We start from the raw sequence: 26,159 nt of genomic DNA, 5'->3' as shown, positions 1-26,159 counted from the left end.
GATCCCGCACTTGATGGTAACTTGTGCTATGGGCTTGGAGTTGGCCTCTAGTGTTGTACGCCACATCCCCATTGAGTTCCTGATGAAGGCTCTTAGGGTCCCATTGATCTTGTACAATTCTAGGCATTCCAGTATCCAGCTGTGGGGCATTGAGTCATAGGCCTTCTTGTAATCAATCCAGGCAGTGCACAGGTTGGTCAGTCTGGTCTTGCAGTCTCGGCTGATTGTTCTGTCTACCAGTAGCTGGTGTTTTGCACCTCTGGTATTCTTGCCAATTCCTTTCTGTGTCCCGCTCATGTATTGACCCATGTGCCTGTTCATCTTAGCCGATATGATGCCTGACAGGAGCTTCCATGTAGTACTGAGGCAGGTTATTGGTCGGTAGTTGGAGGGGACCGGTCCCTTCTTGGGGTCCTTGGGGATCAGGACCGTCCGGCCTTCAGTTAGCCATTCCGGGTGTCTCTCGTTAACTAGCAGCTGGTTCATTTGTGCTGCCAGACGCTCGTGGAGTGCAGTCAGCTTCTTCAGCCAGTAGGCGTGAACCATGTCGGGCCCTGGTGCTGTCCAACTCTTCATACTGGAGACCCTTTCTTGGATATCTGCCACTGTGATGGTTACTGGACCCTGTTCAGGGAGGTCGCTGTGGTCTGCCCTCAGATCCACTAGCCACTGAGCATTGCCGTTATGGGTTGCATCCTTCTCCCATATGCTCTTCCAGTATTGCTCCGTCTCCAGCCTTGGTGGTGCTGTTCTCTTATTGTTCCCTTGCCACTGAGAGTACACCTTTGCTGGTTCTGTGGAGAACAGCTGGTTTATTCTCCTGCCTTCTATCTCTCTGGTGTACCTCCTCAAGCGGCTGGCCAAGGCTGTGAGTCTTTGCTTGGCAGTTTCCAAGGCCTCAGGTATGGACAGCTTGCTGTATTTCTTAGGCACCTTATTTGTCGCACCTTTCTGCAACTCCGTTAGTTGGCTAACCTCCCTCCGTGCTACTTTGATCTTGCCCTCTAGCCTCCTTCTCCATGGAGGGTACTGCCCCTTGTGGCTGTTCAACTTGTAGCCAAGCATCTCACTGATCACTGCTGCCGTATACATATATGTATATATATATACATATATGTATATATATGTATATATATATATATACATATATATACATATATACATATATACATATATATATATATATATATATATATATATATATATATATATATATATATATATATATGTCTCAATTTAGTTGAATGTAGGATTGACTCATAAGTCTTGGTAAAGTACCTTGTATTCTGATTCATCGCAGCAGCAACAGCAGGAGTTTGGTTGGATGATGTAAGCAACTGCAGCAAGTGTCTTGCTGACCGAATAATTTCATCCTGCATAATCTGAAACAAACACATAAAGACAGAAACAATTTATAAATTAACGTTCGATAAAATCTAAGAATGTATCATTTATTAGATAACAATATGAATATGTCTAACAAAAAACTTGTGTGGAGCGAAGTTACATTCAATCAAGATGGTCTGGCATGCTACAACTTTATAGTTGTTAAATTCTGGGTACAAGTATACATACCCATCTTGTACGTGTTTATTATTATTATAATTATTATTATTCTACCCAATTACATGTTTCTTTTAATCAGAGTATGCTGTTTTAATGACTTTACAATATCATTTACATTGCGTTCCTTACATTTTCCCAAATTGTATGTTATATTAATCCTATATTTCCGTTTTAATATTTCTAATGTTTGCCTTGTTTTCTTCACTGTCTGGTCTGCCTCTGTCTTGCCTGTATGGATGCATTTACACCGAAATGTCCCCAACAAAGGATGTTTTAATTCACCACTATTCCAGTGAAACACGAGTCTCCCATCTTCCTGCTACCGGTCTGGAGTTTTTGTTCACCAAAGCACACACCAACTTCATACTGACGGACAGATCACTGCCCTTTTGCCGCCTTGTCTGACCGTGTTTTGTGGCTTTGGTTCACTTCACCTCACTCTTCCCCATTCTTGTCATTAAATCAGGCTGTTCTGCAACCATGGCAGCCATTCACTCTATGGCTTTATTCATGGTGTATTTTACCCCTTCACCAAAGGCCGTTCTCGTTTCCAACATTATATTTGCAGTGTTCGTCTATCTATCAATATCTGCGGAGTATTTTTTTTTAACGAGTATCCTATTTTCTAAAGCACAGCATGTAAAGGGTAGCTCGGTTAGCAGGATGCTAGCATGTAGCGCTTAGTGAGACACGCCTCAGACGAGTTGAGCAAAGACCCCGTCTGTGTACTTTATACGTGAGCAACGGATTTAAATAAAATTAAGGTTTCAAAAGACAAACTTGAAGATAAAAATATATATATATATATATACTCACCGGAGAGCCGCCAGGGTTTGCCGCTGCCATCTTGGCGCTCCTAAATTCAAAACTGCTTCTGCAGACAGGCATGGGAGGCGTGGAAATTGTCTTTGAGTTAGTCAAACGTTTTCCTTAGTTCGAGTAGATGATAAAAAAAAATAAATGGGATTTTAAGTAGGACTAGGCGTTCTGTAATGATCTCTATTTAGGAGAAAAACTTAATCACTCACCTCTAAACAGCTCTCTTTTAGGAGACAAACTGCTGGCTAACGGTGTCATGTGATCAAACAGCGTAATTTAATTGGCCGAGAGCCACTCGACTCGATCTGGTGCTGATTGCTCTGGCTTGGGTCATTAAAGTTCATCACTTTTGCAGTTGAATTTTTGCAGGTGAATTTTTGCAGGTGAATTTTTTGCAGGTGAATTTTTTGCAGGTGAATTTTTGGCAGGTGAATTTTTTTCAGGTGAATTTTTTTCAGGTGAATTTTTGCAGGTGAATATTTTTGCAGGGAAATTTGGAGGATAAAAATTCAGTGTCATAAATTCAATGTCTAAAAATACTTGAATTCTGATGATACTATATTTCTTCCATACATTTTTAACATGTATGAACATAACGCTAACTTTGAGCAATATTACTTGGATATTTATTTGATAGCAATAAAGTAAATAACAATAACAATTAAACAAGAATATTTCAAATACACAGTATGTAAAGGTGAAAAAACAATATTTTCAGTTGTTCACACAGGATTAACCTGAGTGACCTGTTCCTGGACCGTTTCTTGAACTGTAATAGATTACAGGAAGTCTCTGGCAGTGTTGTTGAATCTGCCCGAGCAAGATCAGACGTGGATGGGGTGCTGCAACTGAGGTTTGTCTTTTCTGGTCTGCGAGTGGAGAATCACACAGGGTGGTCTGCAAAGAGCTTTAGAATGCTTCCTCTCACTGTCCACTGCATCATCCATCCACAGGGTTTGCAGGGCTGGCTCAATCAATGGCTGCCACACCACTAAGATGTTTTCAGAAATATGCAAACAGGAGATGGTGGATGCTTTATTATTAGTATAATACTTGTAACTCTGTAGCAGACAACAGTTTAATAAAGTGCTATGTACAAAAAAACCCAAAAGATTAGATTCTATGCGTTTCAAAGATATTTAGTTTATATATTTTATATGATACAGTACATGTGTAAGAATGACCGATGTTGTGTCAAAAAATGATCGTCTGCCAAAACTGATTTCCGGTTTTTGCCCTAAACTGATTGCTCGTATTTAACCTGCCTGCTATGAATAACTTGCTGGTCTATAATACGTGAAACATATGTCAAATGTTTCCCTCATTAATGATATCAAGTCACTTTGAGCCACCAGCAACATTCCTGTAACAAGGTAGAAGCTGCAATCAGTTTTTGGGAGTGACTTTTATATCTGCTTTATTTATCCAGTTAAAAAAATATCTTGTTAACATTAGAAATTAATTTTTTAAGAGTAATCTGGCCAAGAGGACAGCAGACAGCGCAACAAATATATCAATTGTACCTACATTATAACCAGAGTTATACTTGAACAACAGGTAATTATTGTATATATAAAACCCCTTTGTAAACCATGTTCACCGAAGTCTATTTACTAACATACATAAAGATATTACACACAGAAACATTGGAAATCAGTCTTGGCAGGCGAACACTTTTTTGGTGTAACAGGGTCATAAATCATATTGTTATAATTACACAAAATGTGTTCTAAACCCCCAAACTGCTCCTTTTATACCTGACTTTTAGGACCTCCAAGCCTGTAGTTGTGTTCATTATCAGTTATAGCCCCTCCTCATTCTTTTCTTCTTCTTCTTTGGTGCAATACTATAAATACAGTGTACCCCTTTTGCCTCTCCCCTTTTTCTACAATTCCCCTGTGGGAGAGGTGGGTGTCATTTCTTTCCAACACCTTAAAAACACACATAATTCATATTTAGCCACCCTGATGTTTATGATTGCGATGTTAGTTCAGTTATTGTCATTATTAAGCCTGTTTTTGTAAGATGTGATAAGTGTGTAGTATGTGTGTATCATAAATGTGTTTTAGGCGCCATAAATGCTAGCATGAATATATACTCCTTGCTAGCTTGGGAGCTGTGGTGGGTTGAGCTAACCCTCTTCCCCACTGTTTGTATTTGGTCTAGGAGCTGGAGTGGGCAAATTATTTACTTGGAGGTCTTTCTTTCTTTTACCTTTTTTAGCAGGTATGTCAGATTTCATGTTGTTGTTTTTGTTTTATCTTATGTCAAATATGTTACGTGTAAATAAATATTTTATGTTTAATGTAAAAATAAATGCCAGCCCCTTTTTCTACAATTCCCCTGTGGGAGAGGAGCTGGAGTGGGCAAATTATTTACTTGGAGGTCTTTCTTTCTTTTACCTTTTTTATCAGACACAACGCAGAATCACACCGGTTACACTGGCACAACGCTGGCAATAATTCAATTATTCGTGTAGTTAGCTAAGTAATTCCTAAATGCGTGTAGATTAAAGGAAATTATTTTACCTGGACATGATTGTCTCTGATGAGCCTAAGGTACAAAAAAGAATTAAAATTGTCCAAACAATGGAGCAAAATTTCTGGGTCCATTTTAAAGTTTTCGCGCTGTGGCGCTAGCGACCGGAAAAACACGCAAGTAAGGGCGGAGTTGAAGGCTGGGAGGCTGTCCACAGCCCATCTGTTATGTTGGATACTCATTGTTTGTTCAATAAAGTTTCTATGGAGAAAAAAGGGGGCTGTCCACAGCCGCTCACTTCCTGACTACCCGTCTGTCTAAGGACACTACCTTGTGACGTAGGTAGGTAGTGTCCTTATGAGCATCCTTCCCCTGAATTCGGACACAGCACATGTCTCTCTCTATGCTGACGATTTATTGCTTTTTATTTCAAACCCAAATACTTCCCTACCATTGTCTCTACTCGCGCGTTTCAGTCAAGTCTCTGGTTATAAATTAAATCTGTCCAAGAGCTAACTTTGTCTATTAAATGAAGAAGCATTCCCAATAGATTTGTCGGGTTTCCCCTTTAAAGTGGTTAAAGAGCAGTTCACCTACCTGGGTATTACAATTACAAGAAAGTATAAGCAACTTCTCAAAGCCAACTTTTTACACTATTGAAGAATGTCAGACAAAGCCTTCAACAGTGGTCACCCCTGAACACAACTCTGGTCGGACGACTTAATTCAATTAAAATGAATATCCTTCCTAAATTCTTATACTTATTTCAATCTTTACCAGTCTTCATCCCCAAGTCTTTCTTTACAACTACAACAAAAATAAATATACACTTTAGGACTCGAGGTAAAGGGATCAATAACAATTTAAAATTTATATTTTGATGATTTAATGTCTTACACGCAACCAGTGGAAAGGGGAGGGAGACCTGCTGCTTCCAAATAGAGCACATTTCATTTAGAATGTTGTAAATCCAAACCCATTATGTATTCATGATTTGAATCCTGGGTTCAAAGCCATCAGGTCCTCAGTTTAGAAAAAAGAGAAAAGAAGAGGAGAAACGAGCAAAAGATACAGGTAAGCAGATGTGTCATTGGATAATGGCAGGTCATGTATCCTGAAACAATCAGAATCAGAATACTATTAATCCCTAAGGAAATCATGTGGGTTACAGTTGCTCCAAGAAGAAATGGTAAAAATAGTAACAGTAACAGACTAAACTTCAAAACTTCAAACAATACGTTATGTTACAGATTTTACACATTTACGAAATAGCACTAATATATACAGATCACTCAATTATAAATATCAAGGATTAACAGAGGTGATTATAAATAAATATCAAGAAAATTAGTGAGAATATTCCAGAGTAGAAAAGAGCGTGTGTTCAGCACAATATTAATTAGTCATTGTCAATTCTTTATTTGTCCTGTTCTCATTGTATGGCGAATGATGATGGCTGTTTGGTAGTCGTTTGCATACTATGCATACTCTCTCTCTCTCTTCATGTATGTGCGTGTTTCTCTGGTGAAATTCAGTATGGTTCCAGGGAGTGTTCGCCCAGGGCGCCAAACAGGCTAGTGTAACCGGTTTCTGCTTCATGCCGCTGCAACAATTCGCCCCAAACAGACTCCTCAACTCTGCGTTGTGTAGTGTTTTTAAAAAGACAAGGAGTCTCTGATCGATCATTGCCACTTTATTTCCTGAATGGAAACAACGGTGTATTATCAGTGCACAGGCTCGCCACACACCACTCCGCACAGCACACTACGGCAGAACATCCCATTAGCATACCGCTTTAGCATACAGTTTCACACATTAATAAACAAATGAAGAGTAGCCTACATAAAACTGCTGTTGGACATGTGTCCACTAAGCACTTATTACACTCGGTGCCCATCAGCCAATCAAACATGTTTTGTGTGTCTGTAGGCCTACTACTTAGCTATATCGTGTGCGGAACAATACAACTCGCCTCTCGTATGGCTACGGCAGACTGGCAGTGATTACTGCAGCCAGCCTCACCAAACCAGCCACACCGAGAGGGGGGGCGCTTTTCCCCCATTACACTGACATTTGTGGCAAGTGGAATAATACCACATAAACACTATTACATTCCCCCCCTGCTGAATTCCACTTGCACACTCAAATAAACAAACACCACAAACAAAAAAACACCATTAAAAAAAAACAGGTACACCACAGTCACCATAACACAGAGGACAAAAACCCAATAATCCTCAAAAAAAAAAAAAACAAGATTTAAAAAAATCCAATAGCTAATCCACAGCTATCAACATGTGAAAAATCTGTTCAGTAATACCAGGTCGTACAGTCACAAAGAAAATTCAGTCAGAGGACTATCCCCAAAGGAAGTAGTTAATCTAGTAGTAGGCTGTGGCACTTAGCCAACTGTGGCAGTAGTGGACTGACCTCATTTGAGACTGCTCCAGCTGCTATGTGATAGTGTATTTGCTACAAATTGAAGACCATATGCAAGTTTAGGAAATTAACCCGTGTATTATGTTGAAAAAAAAATGACATTGAGTGGATTTACACAGTATGGGTCAAAATGACCCGCAAAAGAATCAGAGTTGTCATAAAAATGCACTAAAACAATAGCAACTTTAATTTCCATTAAATAAATATGTAGAACACAGACATACAGTTTGACGTTCCATAACTATTTTTAGGAACAATTTGGTAAAGGTTTTTCGTTCTTACAAACACATTTCTTTTGAACTTGCCCGATATTCTCAGTTTTCCAATGTTCAACATTTTCAATTTTGTCCACATGATGGACAGAATGTAACTGTGTGCTTACTGCAGATGTACTTCTTGCATTTCTCACAAAAAGTGCTTGTTTTAAAACATGAATCTTCCTAACTTAGATTTAAAACAAAAGATTTCTACATCTCCTTCAGACTCAAAAGATGACAAACCAATCGACACACCTGAGTCACTGACTTTCTTAAATCCACTCACTCTCACTAGCTCTGTTTATTACTAATCACTGTGTAACTGCTGTACATTCACAGTAACTGCCATCTCCTTACAAATGTTTTTAAATTGACCACACTTATACAGACTGTATATAACAACCAACTCTAAAACGTTTGTTGGCAGAGAAAAGACACAGACAGACTATGCTTACAGGATGTGATGTGACAACACTAATGAAATATTGATGTGTCATTTTTGTTCAAGACATTTTTCTTATGGGCAAAAATATTAAAATCGTGATGAACAGGGGTGGTGATTCCTATGACTTTTTGTATATAATTTGGAATTTTTTACAAATGTGGTCCAAAAATAGATACATGATACCATTTCATTCATTTCAAATGTTTATTTGCATGACGCACAAACAGACACAATTGAAAGGTACAAATGTGTTGTGCATGAAACGAATTCAAACGTGGTGCAGATGTGTGTCACAAGTTGATCTGGCTGTAGGCTGTGGCACTTGGCCAGAGGTGGCGCTGGTTGATTCGAGTCCATGTTAGTGCACACAGCATTTACATTTATGTGTCACGGCTGCACAGCAGTCGTGTGGTGTATTGAAAAAAGGATCCAAAATTATTTACAGCGGTGAGAAGGTGACAAAACAGGAAGAGCAGAGCGGGGAGTAAACAAACCTAAACTGGGAAAACTAAAGAACAAAACTTAAACCAAACACTCACGGGAGGAGGAGCGAAATGCACAAAGAGAGATGGCAGAGAGACGCAGAATGAATACCAGGTAACAGAATAATGCAGACTGACATGGAACTAAACAGACGACGCGACAGAGAGCACAGGAAAACACAGGGCTTAAATACACGGGGAGTAATCAGGGAATGGGCCACAGGAGGGAGACACAGCTGGGAGCAATAAGGCTAACGAGACAGGGGAGAGGTAAAACTGAACACACTGACATGAGACATGAACTTTCAGAATAAAACAGGAAACTAACAGACACAGAGAATCAGACAGGACACTGAACTTGACAGGCAGACTCATGAGCAGACACAATAACACCATGGACAGACAGAGGGAACACAGAGAAGTGGGAGCAGGCAGGCAAAGAACAGAAACCTAACAAATGGCAAAATCACAACAGAATACACACTCGGAATGAACAAAAGCATAAGGAAACACAAAACACTGAGTCCTCAGACTCAGGACCATGACAAAAACACTGAGTCCTCAGACTCAGGACCATGACAGTACCCCCCCCTCAAGGGCTGGCACCAGACAGCCCAACAGAAACACAAAAACAGCCCCAACCCCCCCCCAATACCAAAAAAAACAGAAAACGACCCGACCAGGGCGGGCGGTGGGGGCCCAGGACGGAGGGACATAGTCCAAAAAGGCCCAGACGGACAAGGTCAGGGGGCCGACCCGGAGGCCAAAACAGTTCAGTTCCGGGGGCCGACCGTGTGAAAGGCAGCGGCAGTGGGGCAGGTCCGGAGGCCGGCCACGCAGTAGGCAGTGGTGTGGAAACAGTTCTGGGGGCCGACCGTGCGGACAGCAACAGCGGCGTGGAAACAGTTCTGGGGGCCGACCGTGCTCACGACAGCAGTGGCGACAATGCAAGTCCGGAGGCCGGCCACGGTGGCGAAGACTCCCAACATGCGGCCTGGCAGATGACCGACGATGTTGAGGCGGCAGCTGGGGACCAGAAGGCTGCGTGGCCCCCGCAGTACCAGGTGAGAAGGAGGCCGGACCAGACGAGGCAGAGGCCGGACCAGACGAGGCAGATGGGGAAGCAGAGGCCGGACCAGGCGAGGCAGATGGGGAAGCAGAGGCCGGACCAGGCGAGGCAGATGGGGAAGCAGAGGCCGGACCAGGCGAGGCAGATGGGGAAGCTGAAGCTGAGGCAGATGAGGATGCTGAAGCAGATGCTGGGCCAGGCGGTGAGGATGCTGAAGCCGGACCAGGCGAAGCGGGTGAAGCTGAAGCAGATGCTGTACCGGGCGAAGCCGATGATGCTGAAGCCGGACCGGACGAAGCCGATGATGCTGAAGCCGGACCGGACGAAGCCGATGATGCTGAAGCCGGATCAGGCGAAGCTGAGGCAGAGGCTGATGAGGAGGCTGCTGCGGGCGAGGATGATGAGACTGCAGCTGGCGAGGATGATGAGTCTTGGGGCTGGACGGGCTCCTCGGGCCCTCCAGCTGACGAGGCAGCAAGCTGGCTAGGTTCTCCTGAACCTCCAGCTGACGAGTCTTGAGGCTGGACGGGCTCCTCGGGCCCTCCAGCTGACGACACAGGAAGCTGGGCGGGCTCCTCGGGCCCTCCAGCTGACGAGGCAGGAAGCTGGACGGGCTCCTCGGGCCCCCCAGCGAAAACAGTCTCAGAACCAGTGGGCACCGGAGCCCCTGGCACACACAGGACAGAACCAGCAGGCGCGGGGACCTCTGGCAGGGATGGAACAGAACCAGCAGGCGCACGGGCCTCTGGCAGGGACGGAACAGAACCAGCAGGCGCACGGGCCTCTGGCAGAGACAGAACAGAACCAGCAGGTGCGGAGACCTCTGGCAGGGACAGAACAGAACCAGCAGGCACACGGGCCTCTGGCAAACACATGGCAGACTGCAGCTGCACAGAGCATTGAGTCTGCTCAGGCAGCGACGGCTGGGTGCGGTCCTCAGCTGGCTTCTTAACCGCCAGGGGTCCAGAGTCTGCTGGGGGCTGAGACCCAGCCTCTGGGGAGGCCCTGGGGCGAGTAACAGTCTCTAAATTAGCCAGTGTCTGAGAAACTAGAGTGGTTTTAATGCGTTTGTCTCTCCGCTCAAAATGGGTGCTAGGAACGGGGTTCAAAATGGGTGGCACAGACACAGCGTCCAGTATGGAGGGAGCGGGTGACCGGGCTAATGGAATAGATGCAGGCTGGGCTAATGAACTGGCTAAAGGCTGATGTACAGGTTGAAGTGAGACTGGAGTTGGTGGTGGAGTGGATGAAACACAGTCAGTTACTTGTGAGAGGTTAGTTACCACGAAGGTAGGTAAACACCGTGTACTGTCTTTACCCTCCCCATGAACAGCCCCAGAAAACACAGTCCCAGAAGCACCAGCGTCCTTAAAACTCACCACAGCTGGTTGCACAGGAGTCCCTGAATCCGGCTGTGGGGTGAAGCGCCGGTGGCGCGAATGTTTCCTCCCCACCGCTGACGGCTCCGACAGGCAGGGAAAAACCTCTGGGGGGTCGGGCCGTGAAACCTCCGGTGGGTGAATCTGAGACGGATGCTTTGTGGCGGTCATAGTCCATTGTTGCTGGGCAGAATCCACTACTTCCCGAGCTTGCACCGCTTCCCGGGCTTTATGCAGCTCAGCGATTAAGTCTGTAAATCCCCGGACCTGGTGGAGATAAGGATTTCCGGCCAGGATAGCCTCAACGGCATTTATCCCCACGACCTTCGCTCGTGCATTGGAGGTGTGGGTTACCCAGTCCACCAGGCGTAGGGCACATGTGAGGTCGCTCTCCCCGGCCAAGACCGCTGGATCCATCTTGTGGTCGCGTCGTACTGTCACGGCTGCACAGCAGTCGTGTGGTGTATTGAAAAAAGGATCCAAAATGCAGGTACCGGCTGGGGTGCGAGTGAGTGTTTATTTACAGCGGTGAGAAGGTGACAAAACAGGAAGAGCAGAGCGGGGAGTAAACAAACCTAAACTGGGAAAACTAAAGAACAAAACTTAAACCAAACACTCACGGGAGGAGGAGCGAAATGCACAAAGAGAGCTGGCAGAGAGACGCAGAATGAATACCAGGTAACAGAATAATGCAGACTGACATGGAACTAAACAGACGACGCGACAGAGAGCACAGGAAAACACAGGGCTTAAATACACGGGGAGTAATCAGGGAATGGGCCACAGGAGGGAGACACAGCTGGGAGCAATAAGGCTAATGAGACAGGGGAGAGGTAAAACTGAACACACTGACATGAGACATGAACTTTCAGAATAAAACAGGAAACTAACAGACACAGAGAATCAGACAGGACACTGAACTTGACAGGCAGACTCATGAGCAGACACAATAACACCATGGACAGACAGAGGGAACACAGAGAAGTGGGAGCAGGCAGGCAAAGAACAGAAACCTAACAAATGGCAAAATCACAACAGAATACACACTCGGCATGAACAAAAGCATAAGGAAACACAAAACACTGAGTCCTCAGACTCAGGACCATGACATTATGTTAGACTACTTTTAATTAACTGCTTTGAATGAAAGAAAAAAAAATCTTGTTCATGACCTGTGTAGTATGTTAACACCAGTGTTGGGACTAACGCGTTCGCGTTACAGTAATCACATTATTGTTGTGGTAACGAGCACGGTAACTAGTTATTATGCCAAAATCAGGAACGCGTTAGTCGTTACTGGGATTTAGATAGGGTCGTTACTCGTTACTTCGTGTGGGGGTTATCGCGGAGCTTCCACAGATTCAGGCCAGCAGGTGGATGACAGAAAGGGGACGCAGAAGGAAGAGAGACCCGAGGTGGCCGCCGGTCCCAACTTCAGGTAAGAAGTTATGACCTGCAGTCTGTCTGGGTCAGATATAAACCAAGTTTAGGTGGAGTTTATTTTCGTTATTCTGACTTTTTCATACTGCGTACTAGCTAGCATGACATACAGCTGGGTGGGTGCTATGATGTTAGTGATGTTGAACTTTATTTTGTTCATAAGGATAATTATTAGAGTTGCCAACCTCCCGTAAAAAACTGAATCGTCCCGTATTCAGAGAAAATATCACGAGTTTTGTACAGGGAGTGCAGAATTATTAGGCAAATGAGTATTTTGTCCACATCATCCTCTTCATGCATGTTGTCTCACTCCAAGCTGTATAGGCTTGAAAGCCTACTACCAATTAAGCATATTAGGTGATGTGCATCTCTGTAATGAGAAGGGGTGTGGTCTAATGACATCAACACCCTATATCAGGTGTGCATAATTATTAGGCAACTTCCTTTCCTTTGGCAAAATGGGTCAAAAGAAGGACTTGACAGGCTCAGAAAAGTCAAAAATAGTGAGATATCTTTCAGAGGGATGCAGCAGTCTCAAAATTGCAAAGCTTCTGAAGCGTGATCATCGAACAATCAAGCGTTTCATTCAAAATAGTCAACAGGGTCGCAAGAAGCGTGTGGAAAAACCAAGGCGCAAAATAACTGCCCATGAACTGAGAAAAGTCAAGCGTGCAGCTGCCAAGATGCCACTTGCCACCAGTTTGGCCATATTTCAGAGCTGCAACATCACTGGAGTGCCCAAAAGCACAAGGCGTGCAATACTCAGAGACATGGCCAAGGTAAGAAAGGCTGAAAGACGACCACCACTGAACAAGACACACAAGCTGAAACGTCAAGACTGGGCCAAGAAATATCTCAAGACTGATTTTTCTAAGGTTTTATGGACTGATGAAATGAGAGTGAGTCTTGATGGGCCAGATGGATGGGCCCGTGGCTGGATTGGTAAAGGGCAGAGAGCTCCAGTCCGACTCAGACGCCAGCAAGGTGGAGGTGGAGTACTGGTTTGGGCTGGTATCATCAAAGATGAGCTTGTGGGGCCTTTTCGGGTTGAGGATGGAGTCAAGCTCAACTCCCAGTCCTACTGCCAGTTTCTGGAAGACACCTTCTTCAAGCAGTGGTACAGGAAGAAGTCTGCATCCTTCAAGAAAAACATGATTTTCATGCAGGACAATGCTCCATCACACGCGTCCAAGTACTCCACAGCGTGGCTGGCAAGAAAGGGTATAAAAGAAGAAAAACTAATGACATGGCCACCTTGTTCACCTGATCTGAACCCCATTGAGAACCTGTGGTCCATCATCAAATGTGAGATTTACAAGGAGGGAAAACAGTACACCTCTCTGAACAGTGTCTGGGAGGCTGTGGTTGCTGCTGCACGCAATGTTGATGGTGAACAGATCAAAACACTGACAGAATCCATGGATGGCAGGCTTTTGAGTGTCCTTGCAAAGAAAGGTGGCTATATTGGTCGCTGATTTGTTTTTGTTTTGTTTTTGAATGTCAGAAATGTATATTTGTGAATGTGGAGATGTTATATTGGTTTCACTGGTAAAAATAAATAATTGAAATGGGTAAATATTTGTTTTTTGTTGAGTTGCCTAATAATTATGCACAGTAATAGTCACCTGCACACACAGATATCCCCCTAAAATAGCTAAAACTAAAAACAAACTAAAAACTACTTCCAAAAACATTCAGCTTTGATATTAATGAGTTTCTTGGGTTCATTGAGAACATGGTTGTTGTTCAATAATAAAATTATTCCTCAAAAATACAACTTGCCTAATAATTCTGCACTCCCTGTATTGATGTGAAAAGTAATGCAGTTTGTCCCGGACTTCAGCTACAATGGAAAAGACACAAAGCTGGAGTTATTCCGTGTTTGCTGCACAGCTGCCTCTTCTTCTCTCACCCTCTCTCTCCTGTTTCTACTTCAATCATGAAAACTAATCAATGATCAGCTGATCGGCTTTTCTTTCTTGTTTGTTTATCGAAAGAAACCATGCCGATGTCGCGTTAAACAACAGCAGCACGTTTAAACTTGATCAGCTGTTGTTAGAATTTATTTAATATTACTTTCTACTATCAGCTGATGTTTGCTGGAGCCACAGCCGTAAAAGCTGCTGGTCATGATATCGGTTTGGTTATCTGGTGAGAGGGAAACATGAAGATGAAACCAGGAAATGTTCTTACCGAGTCATCAGAGCTGAGCATGTGATGGAGAAACAGGTTTACCTTTTAGGTGACATGAATGAGTTGAAGGGAAGTTATGAACTGTTTCTGAGAGACAAATAACACCAGGATCCTTTTTTAAGTAGCTGACAGCTGGTAACTGTGCAGGGGCGGGTCTAGCAAAGTGTTGCCAGGGAGCCAGGTAGGGCATTAACAGGGAGAGGGGGGCACAAGGAAATACTTTTCTTTCTTATTCTCATTTAAAATGTCTAGCTTTTAAAAAATAATTATCTGAATCTTACAACAAGCGATTGATAGATTGATACATATATACCATCAAGACAGTGTACATCACTGTCACAACAGCGTTTGTTTTCATTCAAAGGCTTTATGATTTTTCCTATAATGGCGGGCCAATTTTTTGTCCCAGTCCAGCCCTGTATGCAGCTCATCTGCAGTCTGGTGTTACCTACATCTTCCTACTCGGAGTGCAGAATTTCCGAGTTCTGAGTACAATCGAAAGCACCACGACTGCAGTTTTTGTGTTGGATGTAAAAAGCGCACATGACGCTGTAACGTAGGCTAGAATCATGGCAGTGGTCAATGACGGTCCAGGCGTGGGATTTCTCTCGTGGAAATATGCACATTATTTTATTTTATTTTCTATTGGTAGGTGGCACAGTGCATTTGTGGCAAGTAAGCAAGCTAGAAGACTGGTAAAGTTATGGAAGCAACACATTAACAAGAGAATTCTGAGTAAAACCAAAGTTACTTTCCCTAGTTACTTTGAAAGTAACGAGTAACTTGAAGTGGCTGAGTTACTTTTGATAGAAGTAACTAGTACTGTAACTAAGTTACTAATTTAAAGTAACTTACCCAACACTGGTTAACACTATTGGAAGTAAAAACTAACAAGCTCTGACTTAAGGCAACACAAGTGAATAAATTAAATAAAAATAAAATAAATATAAATGTAAATATATAAACACTTCTACCTCTGAGTTAAGATGGAACAGGAGGGTATGGAATTAAAACGCTATGTCACCTGACCGTAACTCAGGCGCTGACGGTGAGTCCAGGCCCTTTGAAAAGGTTGTAGGGTGCTTAAAAAACAAAAGGGAGGAGAAAAAAAAAGGGGGTTTGTCGTCTGTGTAAGGGTGCTGTGTTGATCCAAAAGTCAGTCTGTCTCAGTTACTGTGTGGGCTGCACAGTAGGGTGGTTGTCGATGTATCGCCAGGCCTCTTCAACGGAACGTAGCCACCTCCTCTCTCCTCCGGCTAAGGTGATACGGAGACGGGCAGGGTATGCCAATGAGGGCCTCAGGCCTCGATTGTAAAGCTCTGCCATTACCTCTCTGTACTCGGCCCTCTGGTTTAAGATTTTGGGGCTGTAATCCTCCACGATGCGAATCGGCTGGTCCGGTAGTTTAGAACACCCCTCCGACGTGTCTCCCTGATAATGAGCTCTTTGGTCTGAAACCTGTGGAAGCGTAGAATCACTGATCGTGGTCGGTCGCCCTGTTTCGGCTTTGGGGCTAATGTATTGTGAGCTCTGTCAAGTTCTGGAGGAGATGGAAGTATGTCATCGCCAAAGATTTCACAGAGGGCAGCGGCGAAAAAGTCAGTTGGGCGGCCACAAAGGTCCTTCAGAGCAGGACTGACTGGGAGAATCACTCACTGGCAGGCATTGCAAAAGCTGGATTGCAGTTCTTGCTGCCATCACAACAATGACTAGGTTTAGGGGGTGTTATGGCCCAGGCCATAATGTGTTTTGGTGGCTGTTTCTTTTTCTGTGTCTTTAAGTCTTTGCAGGTCCCTGACTGGATAAGCTGACAGCTGCTGATTGGTCCCCTGATCATGTGGTCGCTTTCAAAATCCCTCACCAGCAGTTGTCCCGGGGCAGCAACTGACAGCAGCAGCAGACCTGACCCTGGCCTCCAAACTCTGTGATATTTGTGATTCTCTTGACCTATTGAGTTTGTATATAGTGTGTAATTTAGCCTTCACTTGTAAATAGCACCTTGTAAATAGTCACTGAAGCCGAAAGGGTGAGCTGCCTTGTTGTTTTCTGTATTGTTCCCTCCTGTTTATTCAGTTAGGGAGTTAGGCGTAGCATTTGTCTTTTGTTTGTTCTTTTCATCACGTAGGGTTTAGGTAGCACCTCCTTGACTGATTAAGCTGGTTTTGTTTGTTATTTTGGCCTTTGTTCACCCCGGAGTCACGCTTCAGACAATAAACCACTGTTCATGAAGCAATTGGTTTTCCCTCTGTGTATGGTTTTGGGGACCAGGGCAGGGTCAATCCTTTTCAACTCTTATGTTATGTTCTTGTACCCCTAGACTGGGGCGTAACAGGGGGCAATTGTTTGTTCACACATGGCCGGGTGGGCTTGAATAGCTTTTTCTCCCCCTTGCTAATAATTGAAATCATCATTTAAGAACTTTAAATCATCATACAAAAACGTGCTTTTTGTATTTGTATTATCTTCGTCTAATACTAAAATTAGTTTGATGATCTGAAACATGTAAGTGTGACATATGAAGAAAACTAAGACAGATGGGGCGAATACTTTTACACAACAGTGTTTATACACAGCATGTTTATTATCAGTTAGCTTGGTGAAAGAGAGATACAATCATAAGGTGATAATTCTGACAAAGTCACAGTGCTTACAGAGGCCGCCTGTGCAGAAAATTTAAAAAACTTTATGCAGGAAACCATCTGAACCTTTTTGAAGCAATGCCTGAAAGTCACTGCACTTTAAACTGGGATGCAATTGCTTGGTGTCATAGTCGTGATTATTAATTGGGGTAAATGTTGAGTCGGCAGATAAGAGCTCATAAATAAAACATTGACTCCCAAAAATATATATGGTATAAAACTGGTTGTAGTCCAGTTTCAAGGTGTGGTTGCTTTCCCACGATAATCTGTGACATGCATGTAAACAACCTCATGTCAAACTAGTTTGACATGTTTCTGTTTTTTTTTTTTTCCTCAAACAGCCATGTTGTTTGGGTGTGTTTACACTGTGACAAAGTGTTCCTGTTCAGTTGTTAATAAGGACAACTAAGAAGCTCGGTGTGTACCCTCACCTGGTGCAGGTGGGGTGTGCAGGTACACCTCCTCACTGTACTCTCCGTAGCCCGCCTTGTTGCAGCCTCTCACCCGCAGCACGTACACGCTGTCCATTTCCAACCTGTCAATCACAGCTCTGCTTCCACTCACTTCGTCCAATCGCTGCCAGCCCCAGCGTGCAGCAGCCAGTCCTCCTCTGATCCCACCTCTGGACGCTCCTCCTGGTACTACACCACGACGGCGATACTCTACAGAAAAGTGCCAGGATGGTGAAGACTCAGGGGGCAGAGGGCAAGGAAGGAATCAACAAACGCTTTCAGGAGGGACAGTGAGGAAGACTCACAGTTTTTTAAGGACGTATGAAAAAGAAAAATTAATGAATAAAAGATAAGACTGTTTTTAATCTATATTTCTATTATAATAAAAAACATAAGCAGCACATTAGTGACATCCCTTCAGTTTTTATTTCCAGATACTGTGCTGTATGTGGGGCTTTCCATATTTCCTTTCACATATTTACATTTGAACCTAGCCAGGGTGTTCCCTGCCTCCTCTCTGATGGATATTTACTTTTATAATAACAGATGCAACAATAAACTGAACTTTCAAATAATGAGTTATGGGTATGCACAAATAGTCCCAGTATGTAATAAATTGGGCAGCCAATCATAAGAATGTAGGCCCAAAGGTGCAAGGGAGCTAAAATAGCTTGTTACAGAAAAAAAATAACAAATATGGTACTGGAAACTTTGGCAATACACACATTTTGTGCTATTCTTTGGATTTACTGACAACACTGCTTATGCTGTTTCTTTATTTGGCAAGATGATCAGCTGAAAAACAAGTCAATTATAAAACATGAATCCTATATTGGAACCAATGAAGTTATGATTCCTATACATTCTAAGGCTGCTTCTTCTACCCTGAAGCCAAACAACACAGAGAAGAATGCACGAAGAGAAGTCTCTGAAGATTTCCCCTCAAAAAAAGAAAGAAAGCGCTAATCTAAGATCTATTCTCAATTCAATTCAAATTCAATTTTCTTTATTGTCCCACAAGGGGAAATTAGTTTAGCAGCAGGAGGATAAGAACAACAGAACAATACTATAAAACAATAATAACAATAATAATGATAGAAAATTCAAGGACAATTATTTGCCATTAAGGAGACAAGACGCAGTAGGGATAAAAGAGACTCTCTATCAAATCAGAGAGTGATTACTCAACGTAAACAAAAAGGAAACCTGTTATGAGTCTGGCAAGAAGCCTGCACAAAACAGGGCTGATCTGTTTCTTTCAACAGTTCCTGCGTGAATGCCATGAGCCCAGCGTGTTCCAACAAGCCACGTCTCTCCGCCACTTGAGCAGCCAGTGCCTCGCCTCATTTCTGCCGTGCCCCCTCCAGCCTGGGTGAGCGAAGTGTGACGCTCGGCGAGAGCGGCCGTCAAATCCCTGATGCTCTGAGCCAGCTGCTCTCTGGCCGATACACTGTTTACCTGGTGAGGAAAAAGCACAAAGACAAGTTTGGAGAACTAACACCAGGCTTCTGCTGGTACATTCTTAAAAAGAGTCCAAATAACATTATAAAACACTTTGAGAAAAGACACATGTTTAGAGTTATGTATGAAACATGCAGCAGTTGCATAGTATCCAATCCTAAACAGTCAAGCTGAACAAATACTTGCAGTAGCTGCTGACTGATTTTAATCCCATGTTCTGGGAGATTTTGTGGGCCAGAAGTATTAATCACCTCAGTCTGTGTGATGGAACTCTCCAGCTGGGTAATCTGAGCCAAAACTGTGTCCTGGTTGGACAGAATGTAGTTCATCTCCTTTGTAATCTTCTCCTGTCAAATTAACACCGAATATGTGACACAGAAACAACAAATGCACACAGATTATCAGTTTCACACAGCCACACATCTGCATTATCTTGCACACTATGCTTGTCTAACAGTTAAAGCTGCATTACTGTAGCTTTTTAAACAGCACTGCATCATTTTTATCTTCACCTTCATTGCATTTGCTGGTTGTATTTCAAATGTTAGTGAAGTGCAAAACTATTTTAGAGATCTGGACTTAGTCTAAGTGGTGCAACAATTCCTCCATGATAGCTCAGAATCTCATCTCTGCAGTCTTGCGTGAAAGACTTGGAGCAGAGTCGCTACTTCTCCAAATAAAAAGGAGCTAGTTGAGGTTGTTTATCTGACCTTGTCAGATGGCACCTGGGTGAGGTGTTCCAGACAAGTGAAAGAAGATGGAAGGATAGATAGGGACGGGAATCAAGAACCGGTTCTCTAGTCCAATTCCTTGTAATTGTTAGTCTGCCTGCCGATCGATCCTGTTTATCGGTTGCATTTGCACTTGTGCAACAATCAGCTGATTTCAGTTTGTTTGTCAGAGGAAGCAGTGAAGCAGTCTTTGACTACTATAATATATTATTTTAAACTGTGAAATGGAGGGTTTCACACTATTCACATATATGCTGGCTTCACTACTACATGTTTGCTTTGTGTGTATTCCTGCCTCTAGTAAACCTTTCACTGTGCGGGACAGAGATAGATGTCAGATTGTGAGTCAAACCTTCAGCGCTTGGTACGCCTGGGCCACTGGGAGGATTTTATGTCCGGTGTGAATGCGGCGCAGTTTGCAGAGGGGGCAGAGCAGCCACTGACATGACCGACAATAGAACTGCAGCTTCTCCTGGTCGTGTTCTGGACAAGTCAGCACCTGAGCGAGACAGGCAAAACAGATGAGAACAATTTAATCTGAGGCACATTTTACTGAGTAGAAGAAAACAGGAATGTAGCACACAAGTGTGAGTATGCCTGGGTAATTTATTGCTTTGCCTTTTGCTAAGCAGCCAAGAGCCAGTGGAGGGCTCTGAAAAACAAAAGTAAAGTAAATGTAAAGGGGTCTCTGTATTTTCTTCTTGTGTTGTTGCAATTTAAGTGGGTCAGAAATCCATATTTTGCACATGGAAAGAAACCATAACTGTTCCATCCATGCAGTCTTATGATAATGTAGAATTACTGTCCTTTATGCAACTTGAACTGTGCCTCGCATGGCAATCACACTTTCTATATAATGCAGTGCAATATAACTACACCCAGTTTACCACTTATTTAACAACATATACCATTAATACTTATAAACCCTCAGCAAAGCATGTCTTGTTGAAAAGTGTAAGAAAAGACTTCATGTCTGCTGCCTCCTCTCTGATGGATATTTACTTTTATAATAACAGATGCAACAATAAACTGAACTTTCTAATAATGAGTTAAGGGTATGCACAAATAGTCCCAGTAAATGTAATAAAATAGGCAGCCAGTCATAAGAATGTAGGCCCAAAGGTGCACGGGAGGTAAAACAGCTTGTTACAGAAAGAAAATAACAAAGGGGCTTATTATTATATAAATAAGACTCATGCAAAGCAACTCCAAGAATAAAAATATGGTACTGGAAACTTTGACAATACACACATTTTGTGCTATTCTTTGGATTTACTGACAACACTGCTTATGCTGTTTCTTTATTTGGCAAGATGATCAGCTGAAAAACAAGTCAATTATAAAACATGAATCCTATATTGGAAACAATGAAGTTATGATTCCTATACATTCTAAGGCTGCTTCTTCTACCCTGAAGCCAAACAACACGGAGAAGAATGCACGAAGAGAAGTCTCTGAAGATTTCCCCTCAAAAAAAGAAAGAAAGCGCTAATCTAAGATCTATTCTATCAAATCAGAGAGTGATTACTCAGTGTAAACAAAAAGGAAACCTGTTATGAGTCTGGCAAGAAGCCTGCACAAAACAGGGCGGATCTGTTTCTTTCAACAGTTCCTGCGTGAACGCCATGAGCCCAGCGTGCTCCAACAAGCCACGTCTCTCCGCCACTTGAGCAGCCAGTGCCTCGCCTCGTTTCTGCCATGCCCCCTCCAGCCTGGGTGAGCGAAGCGTGACGCTCGGCGAGAGCGGCCGTCAAATCCCTGATGCATGACTGTTACATGACCATTATTTATTTAATTTACTTTAATAGTCTCATGCAAAGAGTCCTCTTAAAGACACAGCACCCCAAACTTTACATTTCATATTTTATTGTCTTTTGTTCTGCAGCAATTCCAGATTCAAAAGCAGTCCTGAGATCATAACATCAGAAACATTTTGTAAAACATGCAGCAAGTTTTTAGAATTCTCCAAATCCTCAAATGCAAACATTCACTGTAACAGCACACGAGTGTCGTGTTTGTTAAAGAATATGTTTTAAAAAAGTGAAGGAAGGAGGAGTGGTTGGAGATGAAAGGAGCATTCTAGAGGGAGGGGGGAGGGATACTGGGTGTGGTGATGTATAAAGCATCTTTGCCACCCACTGGTTCATCACAACAGCTCTACCAAGATCAACAGTAGCCTCCAATTGTCTTAAACCTCAGCACTGGTGAGTAGAAAATCCTACAAGTGCTTTTTTTGCTCGCTCTGGAAACTTTTCCTGGGTTTTCTTGATTGTTTGTTTGTTCGTTTTGATCAAGCAATGCTCATTACAGTTAGTTTTGTATGAATGCACATTAAGAATTAGCAGAAAAGTATTGATGAACTGCAAAGTTTATCACATCCATGTGGACTTTAATGCTTAAACTTCTCTTCTTGCTTATGAAACTTGATGCTGCAAAAGACTGAGCTCATTTTGTCTGAATCCAACTAACTTGTTTGGAAACTCATTTTTACGAATGCATTAAAGTTTTTGGGGGGGGTTAGGAGCGATTCTCACCTTTAACTGCAACCTAATTGAGGAATGATGCGGTACAGGTTTTGTGCTCTCTTTCCTTGTAACTCCCTTCGGTTTCCAAACTCTCTGATGCCAAAGTTTCTTCAGCTTAGCGCACCCTAGAGAGGGAAAAACATTGTATGACTCACAACATAACCACTAGCAAATCTCTTGGGTTTATACAGTCAAGTGGAAAGAACGCATAATTTAGATATACTATGTTAGAAGAACAGACATCTGATGTTGCTTTGGGGACTTTAATTAAGCTGCAACCTGCTTCCTTATCTCCTTCTGCTGTTGCCATAACAATGTCCTGTGTCACTTGGCAGAGACGCTACATTAGAGACCGCTGAAAAGGGAAATAAGAGTGGTGGGGCCCAGGTGGAAATCTTGAGTTTATTTTTATCAAGCTCCACTGAGAACCCAGAGAAACTTTGGCAAAGACAAACAGTAATATCAGCCACTGTTTTCTGCTATGACCTCCAGTATGCACTTGCACATGCATATGTTTTACTGCATGTATACATGTATAATTCCAGAATTTAAATATATTAGCAATGTAATTTGTAGAAGTGGTTCAAAAGTAACTGAGTAGCTTCACTGCATCATTATTTTAGGCAAACCTAAAATGGACCTCACAGGGTTAAACGACTCAATCTCTTTCACTCTGGTTTTACCAAACAGGCCCTGCCTATTCCCCTTTTCCCCCCTCGTTTAGTTCTAAATAATTCCTCGTGTTCCAAATATCAATGATGTCCTTTGTTAAGATCCTACATTTGACCACAATACCACGTGATTCAGCCTAATCTGCACCAGATAATGAGTCATAGCAGAATTATGTGTAAACGTTATTCAGAGGAGGCATCTTTCTTTAATCAGTGTGGATTTCCTGTATAAACAAATACCACTGCAGTCTCAGACGTAACATTTTGTTTTCCTTCTGTCTCCCTAAACTAGCCCCAAGCATGTCTTCTAGCATCCAGCAGGCTATGGCACTGCTCATTGGCGCCTTTCATAAATACTCTGGCAAGGAGGGAGACAAACTCACCCTAAGCAAGGGAGAGCTGAAGGAACTTCTTCAAAATGAGCTTGGAGACATATTTGGCGTGAGTGGTCTCTATCCTCCCTCTATCTCACACCCAGTAGGTTGCCTGAAAACACTGCCATACTGATGCAGAGCTTTTACTTTGAGAGAGTGGAAAATACACAGATTTTCCACTGTGGTTTGCGCAACTATTTGGGCAGAAGTAGGCTGAGCAGTTCTTTGTTTTATGATCACTTAGTGTCTAAATTCAAGCTAACACTTTTCTCCATTGCAGAAATCCACTGACAAGGCAAAACTGGACAAGATCTTCAAGGATCTGGACGCAAACGCGGACGGCACTGTGGATTTTCAAGAGTATGTCACGCTGGTCGCCTGCCTCACTATGCTCTGCAACGATTTCTTCACCGAAAAATAAGGATCCAAGCGCCACCTTGCGGCCAACTGAGAGAGCTGCCGTTCGGTGACAGGAAGTGTCCCTTGACAGCTTTTCTGAAAAAGATATAAACACAAATATATGACAGTGAATTCAAACTTGTACTGAAATCCAAAATGAAATAAATCTTTTTTTTTTCTCTCTCTGAAAGACTAGAGTTGCATTTTGTGCATTCTTTAACTGGGAGAACTATTTGTTCCAGTATTGAGCAATTGCAGAATCTTTGGAAGGCTTATGATAACAAGAATTTTTGCCTCGGAAATCAAAATCTTTCTATCAGCAGAGTTCATGCTTTGCAGCTGAAGTATCGTCTAAGTTTCCTAAAGTGTCTTCAGGAAAGGAGCAATACCACTGCAAGTTCTGACAGGAAGGATGTCACCAACGCTGACAGAGATGCAGAACTGAAAATATCTACCAGAGCAGGCTTTTTGAAGTTGCACTGAAGAAACTTTTGAAAGAAGCAAGAACACAAGCCTGATCTCACTAATAAAAAGTGAACTTCTTAAGCAAAACATCCTTATATCATACATCCTTAAATTTAACACACTCTGGGTTTCAGTTTTGGAACCCATTTCCACACAATGAATTAAGATATGCGTAATATTCGGAAATGACACAGGGAAAAAGTACTGAATGCATGAAGAAACATTTAATGATGGGCAAAACTAACGAGCTCTCTCGGGCCCTTTGCAACTTTATTGTTGCAAAACATACTGATTTCATTGGTTAAAGAAGAATTTCTAAACTACTGAAGGTTTCAGTGTTGGGGCCATAATCCGAAAGTGGAAAGAACATAATTGCAGCATAAACCGGCCACGACCAGGTACTCCCCGCAAGATTTCAAGCACAGTGTCACGGTCAGCGGGGGCAGACCGTGTGGAGAGTGTGTGTGGTGGACCCAGGCGCGAACACAGTTGAGGAGATGGGAGTGAACTTAAACTGAGAGCGAGCCTTTATTCAGGCTGATGCAGAGGGGAGTGGACAAAACATAATAGGGACAGAGACTGCAACTAACCAAAATCCTAAACAGGAGAAACACTAACCTGACTGAAAAGAATAACTATGATCACTGTGAACAGAATGCTGTGCAGATGCATGGTAACTGTGAACCAAATAGCGTGACGAAACAGACATGACCTGCACGGAACCTCATTGTGCAGCTGCATGAAAAACAACATAAACCAAATGGCAAACATGAACTGCACAGAATCCTGAAAACCACTTAACTTGACCAGGGAGCAGTACACAGACAACACGACAACGAATAAAGGAAGACTGAGGACTTAAATACACACATGAGGTGATCAGGGGAAGTGGAGACACATGAGAACACAGCTGACTCGAATGAAACATAATGACAATACAGGGGAGAGTAACACTAACTACAATGAACAAAGAACACCAGACTCTTACAAAATAAAACAGGAAACACGGAGACATAGACATGGAGATAAAACATGAGATGAACTTAACCACAGACATGAAACATGACATGAATTTACTGAGTACAGGGGGAGATGACAGAAATAACTAAGAAATAAAGTCTGAACAGCAACCTAGAAATTAACTAGTTTGACAATGAATACAAAAAATACATAAAACTCAAACACTGGGTCACACGACCCAGTACCGTGACACAGAGGAGTGAAAAGAATTATCTGAAGAGTTGAAAGAAAACAATAGTTAATGCACTCAACCACGTTGCCCTGTATCCATGCTCATTGCTGAAGAAAAAGCATGTTAAAGCATGTTTAAAGTTTACTGAACAACATTTAGATAAGCCTGTGAAATACTGGAAGAAAATCTGTGAAAATCGCCGTGATGTGGGACTGTTTTTTATCGTACGGTACTGGCACGTTTCATATAATCAAAGGAAGGATGGAAAAATATACCGAGACATTTTTGATAAAGATCTGCTGCCATCTGATGAAGATGAAATGCAGACAATGATCCCAACTACACAGCCAAGGAAACTCTCAGTTTGTTTCAGAGGAAGAAAATAAAGCTGCTAGAATGACTCAGCCAATCACCTGACCTGAATTCAATTGGAAATCTATAGAAAGAACTAAAGGTCAGAGTTCAGAAGGGGCTCACGGAACCTTCAGGATATGAAGACTGTGTGGAACAATGGGCCAAAATCACACCTGAGCACAGCATGCGACTAGTTTCTCCATACAGGAGGCATCAAGAAGCTGTCATCACCAACAAAGACTTTTGTGCAAAGTGTTGAATAAATTTCAGTAAGCGTGTTCAATACTTTTTCCCTGTGTCATTTCTCAGTTTTATACACAGTTTAAGGA

At 42.7% G+C, this 26,159-nt stretch overlaps 2 protein-coding genes across 4 annotated transcripts in view; one reads left to right on the top strand and one right to left on the bottom strand.

The window, feature by feature from the left end:
* LOC113032268 (uncharacterized) overlaps positions 1 to 20,342 on the bottom strand; it is a 39,163-nt gene extending 18,821 nt beyond the window's left edge. Inside the window, exons 1-6 of one of the 2 annotated variants that reach the window (XM_080295737.1) lie at positions 20,203 to 20,342; positions 19,371 to 19,466; positions 17,638 to 19,116; positions 2,595 to 3,376; positions 2,383 to 2,440; positions 1,279 to 1,382 (exon numbers count right to left, since the gene is read on the bottom strand). In XM_080295737.1, the coding sequence (XP_080151863.1) occupies positions 1,279 to 1,382; positions 2,383 to 2,412 (134 nt within the window). In that variant the 5' untranslated portion in view covers positions 2,413 to 2,440; positions 2,595 to 3,376; positions 17,638 to 19,116; positions 19,371 to 19,466; positions 20,203 to 20,342. Of the gene's footprint in view, positions 1 to 1,278; positions 1,383 to 2,382; positions 3,377 to 17,637; positions 19,117 to 19,370; positions 19,467 to 20,202 lie in introns of both variants that reach the window. The other variant, XM_080295739.1, reaches the window with a different exon arrangement.
* On the top strand, positions 20,006 to 24,009 carry LOC113015368 (ictacalcin-like). Of its 2 annotated transcripts, XM_080295740.1 has the most exons (5): positions 20,006 to 20,437; positions 21,460 to 21,566; positions 21,736 to 22,054; positions 23,339 to 23,487; positions 23,701 to 24,009. In XM_080295740.1, the coding sequence occupies exons 4-5, from the start codon at positions 23,347 to 23,349 to the stop codon at positions 23,839 to 23,841; spliced, it is 282 nt and encodes a 93-aa protein (XP_080151866.1). In that variant the 5' UTR covers positions 20,006 to 20,437; positions 21,460 to 21,566; positions 21,736 to 22,054; positions 23,339 to 23,346; the 3' UTR covers positions 23,842 to 24,009. The 2 variants fall into 2 exon arrangements, with proteins under 2 accessions (XP_080151866.1, XP_026013175.1); XM_026157390.2 differs by having other exon boundaries at positions 21,460 to 22,054.
* The last annotated feature ends 2,150 nt before the right edge of the window (positions 24,010 to 26,159 follow it).

This window comes from Astatotilapia calliptera, chromosome 22, assembly GCF_964374335.1.
Source record: "Astatotilapia calliptera chromosome 22, fAstCal68.1, whole genome shotgun sequence".
In the NCBI taxonomy this organism is placed as follows: Eukaryota; Metazoa; Chordata; class Actinopteri; order Cichliformes; family Cichlidae; genus Astatotilapia; species Astatotilapia calliptera.
This window is presented reverse-complemented; position numbering and strand designations above follow the sequence as displayed.

What these genes read in the sequence shown, in the direction of transcription:
- LOC113015368 (XM_080295740.1), top strand. Translation starts at nt 23,347, where the DNA reads ATGTCTTCTAGCATCCAGCAGGCTATGGCACTGCTCATTGGCGCCTTT. An exon ending in AGCTTGGAGACATATTTGGC is followed by an intron (nt 23,488 to 23,700) that starts GTGAGTGGTCTC and finishes TCTCCATTGCAG; the next exon opens with AAATCCACTGACAAGGCAAA.